Source organism: Psammomys obesus, unplaced genomic scaffold, assembly GCF_907164565.1.
Source record: "Psammomys obesus unplaced genomic scaffold, mPsaObe1.curated_primary_1811, whole genome shotgun sequence".
NCBI lineage: Eukaryota > Metazoa > Chordata > Mammalia > Rodentia > Muridae > Psammomys > Psammomys obesus.
In genome coordinates, this window is record NW_026592118.1 from 7,715,016 (window position 1) to 7,724,177 (window position 9,162).

General features: G+C 37.7%; 1 protein-coding gene across 1 annotated transcript; it reads right to left on the bottom strand.

The window, feature by feature from the left end:
- Positions 1–3,908: 3,908 nt before the first annotated feature.
- Positions 3,909–4,826, bottom strand: LOC129680989 (vomeronasal type-1 receptor 90-like). The gene has a single exon (XM_055612883.1). The coding sequence runs from the start codon at positions 4,824–4,826 to the stop codon at positions 3,909–3,911; it is 918 nt and encodes a 305-aa protein (XP_055468858.1).
- Between the last annotated feature and the right edge of the window lie 4,336 nt (positions 4,827–9,162).

Here is a 9,162-nt window from a genome sequence, read left to right on the forward strand (position 1 = left end):
TGGAGAGTAGATAGATACTGTTATTCAAGACCTACTACCTGGACTGAAGCCCCAACAGTGGCAAAAGGAGCCAGCAGGGCAGGGCTGCAGCTTCTATCTCAGGTGATTGATGGAATTCTGGCTAAGATCTGATTCACAGTGGGGCCCAAAACTCAAGCTGTGGTTATTTCCACAATCCCAAATGTGTAATTAAGATATAGTCTTAGAAATTGGACGTTTCAGCAAAAGAAACAGCTGTCACTCCAAGTAAGTAAAAGACTCAGTTTATTCGAGACTGTGTATGAGTAACCATGGCCCAGTAACAAAGATTCGGGTTACTCCACGATCCTGTTTTCCAATGTGGAGGTAATTACATACATTTATAGTTTTACAGAACAAAGACAATTATAAATCAGGACAGGTTTAAAAAACATGAGACACTGGAGGGGAACATCGAGATGGGGAAGCTTTTTTATAAGCCACTCTTAGCTCTTGGATTGGTGGAAGTTAGTGTTCCGCTTCTAATAGGTTTTTATGTATTATCATGAGATGTTTAGAATCAACAGAATCGAAAAGGTTTCTTACTTATTATTACAAGGTGTTAGTTCAGATAGAGAGTATGGCTGTTCCAGAGGGTTAACTATTGGCCCTCTGGCAAAATAGTTAGCTTCTGAATTTACAAAATTCCAATCTCTCCACAGTACTGAGAATCTAATAAGTCTACCAGTCTCTAAAAACAGACTCCTTCCAGGAGCATTTTGTTCAGAGGCAGACACATTTTCTTTTCAGGAATTTTCATTCACAGCGGAATGCCCACATATGTTCCCTCACCTGCTGTGTGAAGGCTATTATGGTTGAGATAATCAAATTGAGGCCATTGGAATGGTTTTTCTTTTAACTAAGTAAAAGAGCAAATCAAAACCAATATCACATTCCCAGAGGGATTATATAAATCAATGCCACCATCAAGGATTTGAAAGATGCAGAGATGACGGTTCCCACCACATCTCACTTTAACAGTTTTATTCTCACAGAAAACATATGGAGACTTACATGATGGAGCACTCATTCAGGGAGAATGGCTGTTGACAATGATGAAGTTACTGCACTCGCTGTACCAGATGTGATTTCCTCACTTGAGCGGTTTAAAGTACCTCCAGATACCTGCTAAACAGATAATGACTTCATAAATGGTTTTTTTAAAAACACTTGTTCATATGGACCACCAAAAGCAATTTGCTTTTTCCTGGCAATGCCAGCGGTGCAACTTTATACCTCTACCTCAAGGTATATAAACTCTCCAGCCCTGTATCATACATTACTTCAAAGGAATCTTGATCCCCTGTCTCCTCCTCAAGGTATCATGCTGTTCCATATGTATTGATACATTATGCTTCCTGGACAAAGTTAGCAGGAAGTAGCAGCCTTCTTGGACTTGATAAATCACATGCACATTAGAAGATGGAAAATGATTTCAAATAAAATCAAGAATATTCTGCCTCACTGAAATTTCTAGGATGCCAGTTGTGTGGGGCATGTAGAAATATTCCTTCTAAAATGGAAAAATTGCTGTTCCTGGTTCCTCCTACTTCCAAGAAAGTGAACACTTAGTGGACCTATACGGATTCTGAGAACAGCACATCCTTACTTGGATGCTTTACTCCAGCCATAAACAAAGGCATTTGGACAACTGCAAGCTTTGAATGGTGCTGGAATATAATAAGAATCTTCAGTGGGTCCATACTGCAGGCTGCAGTGTGGAGGCTGCTTTGCCACTTGGGCCAAAGATCTAGCAGATCCAATTTACCTGAGGTTTCAGTAGCAGATAGGGATCCTGTTTGGAAATTTAGCAGGCCCCTATTCTATCACAATGGAAGCCCTGGGGATTAGAGACCAAGATTGTACCATCATCTGCAGGCAGGCTCATTCCCTTTGAGCGACAGCTGTTGGCCTGTTCCTGAACCTTAGAAGAAAGCAAACATTTGACAGTGGACCACCAGACGACCATGTGATCTCGACCTGCCCATATAAACTGGGTGTTATTTGACTCACCAAGCCAGCTGGTTTTAAATAGTGCTGGAATAAGAGGCTCTTCAACAGGTTCGTGCTGTGGTGCATGCTGTCTTGCCACTACAAAAGCTGGATGTGCACAGTAGCCATCCATCAACAGGAAGTGGTGTATATGAGATAAAGCCTCAACAGGTTCTGAGGGCACAGCAAGTAGTGAAGAATGCCGATGGCTCCACTCCTACTACAATACCTTCTATCACCAAGCATCCACTGATGGCATTCTGGGATTGACCTATGACCAGATGACTAGGGTCTGGGTGTCTGAAGGCTCTGCACACCGCACAGACCCCACCCAGAAGTGGACAGCTACAGCATTACAGCCTCCTCCTAGAACAACCATGGAAGACACAAGTGAAAAACATCATAGGTACAACTTCAGGCAGTGCACATGCTGGGAATTTTGCTTGGAAGGAGAAATGGCAAGATACACTGATGCATGGGCTGTAGCCAGAAAATTGGCTTGAATCTGAACTTGGATCATATTGAAAACATGATTCTTGTACATTCTTCTTTTTCTAGTGCACAGCACTGTTCTTGACACAAATCAAGATTTGGTGGATTGAGTTTTGATTGAGAATGGGTTATTTCTTTAGTGCATAGCATATGGACAATTCAACATAATTCATTTAGTGCCTTTTATGGCCTAACATTTACAGCATTAACAAATGACCACAGAAGACACCATACAATGATTTTCATTAAAAACAGTATCATGGATCGCTAGTAATGCTATGAACAGAGATTTATGGAATTAAACAAGTGATGAGATCTACATGTTTAGGGTGTATTGTAGAGTTCTTAATGGGACAGTAGCATCACTATTAGCTCAATGAGAAGCAGAATAAATTCTTATTGGTACAGTATAATAGTCAAACTACTTAAAAACTGGATTCTAAATTATTAAAACAATATGTTATTAAGCATTAGGATATAATGTAGAAACATCAGAAAACTGATACCATACATTTCTTCATACTACATAAGAGCCATTTTAGAAATACTTGAATTTATGATAGTAAATCATTCATGTTGGAATATACTTTCTCCTAGAGGTTTTCTAATAGGTATTGCTAACATGTGGATTATTTCATAATGTAGTTAGTTTGATTTCAATGTTCTTGGAAGAATATTGAGACTTGCAGAATAGCAGTTAAACTAGTTATTTATATTATACCTATTGAGTGTTACAGAAGGTATCACAGTGCTTCATTTCAAACTACATTACAGAGACAAAATAAAAACAGCACGGCAGGAGAAGGGGATGGCTCTTCTTAGGAAGGGGAAATAGAATAGATATTGATGGATGAACCAGGGTGGAGGTTGAAATGGGAGGATAAACCAGGAGGGGGAGGGAAGATGAGAGCATGAAAGGGAATACAGGGAGGAATGGCTGAAACTAAGGAACATTTGAGGAGTTTATGGACACCTAATACAGTAGAAGCTTACACACACACACAGGTGATTTAAATGAAATCACTAAATATCATGGAATAGAGAGCCCCAGTGAACAACTCTTATTACCACATGAAGCTTCCAGTACCAGGAATGGATTATATCTTACCAAGATGTTGGCCAAAGGCACCTTATGGAAACCTCCAAGAAACCAGACTATTGCCAAGGCTATTGTTTGTTCTTCACAAACTGATGGTAAGGCTTTATTGCCAAAGACAACACCTATGTTAATCACTGATCATGAAAAATTTATGCTGGTTGTCTATCTAGAGTCTATGGATTAGTGTTCATAGTACTGAAAGGTACCGTGCACAGTACCAAAAGAAAAAAGCACCCATCAGCTACCAACCCTTCAATCTACAATACATATAAATAAAAGGAACTAAATTGTTTTTTAAAGAGAAAAATTACCGTTTTTTAACAATCTGCTGGCACATTGACTGCATGTTTTTCAGCATATTGATTATTCTATTATCAGAACTGATTTGTATTAATGGGGTAATTGTGGGATAAGCCTTCATCACAAACTTCTGAACCACTAGGATGACTGGGTCGTACATCCATAATAGGACTGAGGTGAATGAGATGATGAAGTCTGCCCAATATGTGATCACAAAGAAAACCACCAGCAGCAAGATGGTCTGGGTGGACTTTTTCTCAGGGGGCGCTCCCAGGTGGCTGATGCTATGAAGATGCTTGCATTGCCTCTGATGTCTGAACAAGATAATCACCATGTATGCACTTGTGGTCAGCATGACTCCTACAAGAAACACATCTCTGGAAATTGTCAGTGTTAAAATCAATCCCTCGATGATGTAGTTCATGGGGAAGAGTGCGCAGGATTTAGTGACTTTCATCTGGTTGGCATCACTCAGATTGGTAAAAGCACCCACATAGAAGATCCGGTTACTACTGAAGGACAAATTGAAAGACCAAATACAGAAGAAAGCATAGATCATGTATTTTTTTAGTTTTTGTTTAAACTTTGACAACAAAGACGTACTGGGACTTAGAGTGACAGCCTGGAACACACTGAGGAGGCAGGTGAGGCAGATAGAGAGGCCTCTCAGCACCCTGTGTACGTAAAAAGTTGCCTTACATTTGACATCATTCTCAATGTTCAGTGTGTCAAATATGTCTATAAGCCAAATGTCCCCTCCTGTGAGGAGCATCACTAGGTGAACGAAGGCCAGTTGACAATACATCAGATCCATAAGCTTAGGTCTGTGACATAGGATTATGAAAGTGTAGAAAAAAAAAAGACATATATTGGCTAGGACTGCAAGACCAGCTTGGAAATAAAGGACATTATTTAATGAAGACATAAGTGGAAGGTGTATTCATCTTAACAGCACAGAGGAAGCATATTTCATATATCTGAAAAAGATCATAGATACCTCAAACTTGTGATTCACTGGTCAGTATGTCTAGATCATCATTCTATTTTACCTACTTATTCTTGATTAACCTGTCTCTTTAAGTTTTGATGTTTCACACTGGACATTTTCCTACATTTCTACATTCCTCTCCCTGTATCTACCTGTATAAATGTAGCATATTATAGGTAATAAATGCATCCATAGTCACATTCTATACAAAAGGCGCATTTTATGTGCCTGTATTACACCTGGCCCTCATATTTTAGAAATTCAATTTTATTGATTTAAATTTCCCTATTTTATAGTTAATACCTAAAACAACAGTGAAGAGTACAGAATATTAATCACTTTTGTACAACTGAACAAAAATTATGCTGATATGGGGGAAAAATAAAAAAAAGAAATTAAAAAAGTCAGGTAAGTCAGTCTCCTATTTCATAATTTTACCATAATTTATTTTTGTAACCATGTTTTGATGCATAATTCTAAAGGGGTCACAGTGATAATTCATGATAATCCCACTATTTTAGTCAGCAAAATGTTTTTCTCTATTCATCCATTTTTATGTTTCTTTTCCCAAAAAAATCTTACATCTCTCAGATATGGAATAAAAATACAGATGCAGTTGGAGACCATAGTCTACTTCTACAGCCTATTAATTGCATAACTGTTAATTATGGTTATAAATTATCCTAAATGCCACCCAGTTTCGTTTCCATCCATTTAAACCTGAGGTAGGTGAGACTCTGCCTCAGGTTTAAAGAAGTACCTCTCAGCTGTCAAGATAAACACTATATTTCTTTCCTTTGTTGAGGGGGAGGAGAGGTAGATAGTTAACAGTGATTCTTTACGGCTTTCAGCCATCTGTGTTGGTACTTCACTATCTACCTCTGTATTTATACGTTCTGTATTTCTCTCCCTTCCCCCTTCGTAAGGCTCTCCTCACCCATTTTCTGCTTCCCCCATCAGATCAATTGTATTCTGCTATTTCCATTTACCTTCCTCCCACTGTCTTTTGTATTTACCTCCCTCTACTTCCCTATGGAGCCCCCTTTTCCATCTCCCTTCTCAGATCCCTTGTCCTACCATTCCCCTCTACCCTCTTCCTACCTTCTTCTCCCTCCCCCTCCTAAGGTGCCCCTCTTTCCCATTTCTCTGATCAGATTACTGCACATTCTAGAAAAGCACTCCAAAACAAAGACAGGCATGGCCTCAAGCCCTGAGTATTGTTTGCTTGTTTGTTTTGTGCTGGTGAGGGCTCGACCATGCTATGTAGCCCAGGATGTTCTCAAATTTATGTTCCTTATGCTTCTACCTCCTGTGTGCTGAAGCTACTGGTCTGCACATCAATCCAAGTTGTTTAAATTTAATTTAAGTTGTTTATCAGACATCTTTTATTTGATAATTCTGAAAGTTTCATAAGAGAAAAAAAATCAAAAGATTTATTCTAATGTAATTCTAACCAGGAAGTCATAGAATAAAAGAAAACATCACAGATAGAGTCTACAAAGTAGTATAGTGCCAAGGAGAATTGGACCCACTATGACAGGCTGGGCATTCACTAAAAATATACCCACTGTAGGAGTGTGAAACTCGGGGCCACTCAGGATCATGTGAAACACTGGGTACATTGAGAGCAGACACTGGATGTTACAGTTATCGATGTTTTTGGCTTTCCATTACTTTAAGCTGTAAAATTTAGTTGTAACTAATAAAACCCAAAGTGTGCCCATAAACATTTATAATAGTAGAGAAGCCATCACTATTAAATTGACCCAGAGCACAAGACTAAGCAGTGTGCAGGCAGCTGTCTGAAGAGACCTGAAACAAAAGAGACCGAGAGCTGCTGTGTGCGTAGCTCTACATTCTTCCAAGAAAAGTCACTTTTCCCCTCATTGGCACAGTATTTTGATTTTACGACAGTCTTATGAATTTATGGTGAGAATGGGACGACTCAGGGGAGGAGATACGTGGTGCTGCCTGATGGACTGGCTACTGTAGGCAACATTCATAAATCTTCAGGCATCTCAGAAGATAAAGATATTTGCCACCCAAGCTAGTTCCATGGAGCATCTATAAAATGGATAATGACAGCAGGAATAAATACTGATCACTTATTAATAAGGTATTAATTAATAGCTATTATCTGGTACTCTTAATAATTTAAATGCATGACTTGTTCTTTGGAAATTGAGTTCAGCACAGGTGTAATTGGAATCTCACAGATGCTGACTAGAATGTTCCTGTCTCACACTTAATAGCCAGCTCCCCTGAGATGAAGCAGCAGCAGAAGTGTCCCTGCCACGGCTGCGGGGAAGCAATCAAGCTCAGAGATTCATCACAGGTTGCATAGAGTGAGCTTGGAGAAGTGTTCACTGGAAAGATTTGTGCGTGTGACGCTGCTGGACTACTGAGACTAAGAACAGAGCACTAGCACAGCGTGCGCCAGGGCTCTTGACAAGGATCCCTGTACATCTCGGGAGGGAAAAAGTGAGTTCTATAAAACATGTTTGTGAAATAAAGTGATCATTACAAAATGGAGAGTGTGCCTTCTCTTTTCTGGTTGACTTGGTCAGATCCATGGGTTCTGCCTAGTTTATCTGTACCGATTTTTAATGCAAATTACTCAAAACAAACTGAAAATTCTGTAATTATTGCAAACATAAACTCATGTTTCTATCAGTTGTTTTTGTGGTGATGTTACTCTTTGGCCAGTGACTTAATGACAGTTAATGGCATTATTTTGTTCCCCTTATTGACATAAATTTCATAATCCTACATTATCTGTTTTCTATATTATCTGATTTTGCTTTATTCTTCTGTGTGATAGATAGATAGGGTCTTACCTATAGTCAAACTCATGATTCTCCTCCCTTAGCCTTGAAAGTGCTGGGATCATAGGTGAGTGACACTATGTACACTTGCCTCCATTTTCTATTTTAATCTACTATAAATAAGTAAATGATATTCTAGCAAAATAAAAATGAACTTGTGATAATCATCAGCTAAACTTAAATGTACTTGGCATTTTTTGCATTGTATTTTATTGTATTTTGTAACTATTAGAGAAAGCATGGTTGATTTGACTTTAAAAATGTTTATACTATTCGAGAAGTACAAATATTTTCCTCACTGCTAATGAAAAGCTTACTCATTATCACATCAATATCATTTTTTACAAGGTTTAGTTTAGAAAACTTGAAATAGTAAAACTGAATTTGTTTTAATTAAAATACTTTTTGAGATTTTTTCCAGTTTATATTTTGGTAAGACTACCTTTACAAAGATGTAATAAATAAGTGAGGTGAGATTTCCAGATATTTTGAAATACCCAGAAAAGATCTAAGTTATTAGAAATCATTGCAATAGAATAAATAAATCTATGTAATTAAAAAACTTATTATACAATATTAAGAACATCTGATGTTTTACTAGGCCATGAGTTGTAACTTTCCTAAGAATTCCTAAGTATATGCAAACTTAACAAAATAGAAAATTACTAAGAAACACTAAATTAGTTAATATTTGTTAGATATTCCTAGCTTAAGTTTCATATAGACGCATATAGACAGTTAACTTGAAAAAGTTGTAAATTGAAATATTACAAAATGAAATTCATATGTATCAATATTATAAATATTCTCCTAAAAGCCAATAAATGTATGTTCTTTGTTTTTCACCTCTAAATTATTTCAGGTGTTTTGTGACAGGGATGGAAAACTTACACAGTTGACACTAGCTTTTTAAAATGTTTTTAAAATTATTAGAGTACAAGCTTAGTATAATGCATTATCAGGTATACTGGTTAAAATAGTCCATTTGGGTTTACTTTTTACATATTTATCATGTACATTCATTGCAAAAAGAAAAGTTACAGGTTACATAACATTTTCATCCACTATATAATATCCATCGATCGTCTTCACCCTATTAGCCTTTTTTGTTTCTACCCATCCTTCTGCTAGACCTTCTGCTCTTCCCAATAGGCCCCTTATTATGTCATAGATATAATATCCTGAGATCATATTAAGTGAAATCTATGTTCTTCTGTAAATCACTGCATTGATATTTCTGTGCATAAGCATCTGTTGTGTTTGCTTATGATACAGTACAGCTCAAAAGTAAAATTCTAGGCAGGGAATTCTCCAATCACCCCGCTTCATTCTTCCACCTACTTGCAGCTCTCTATATCAATGAAGAAATAAAGAAACACTCACCAGGCTGGGCCTTTGACAAACATCCATGTAGAACGAGGCCCTGAGAATTAGTTATATGGAAGAAA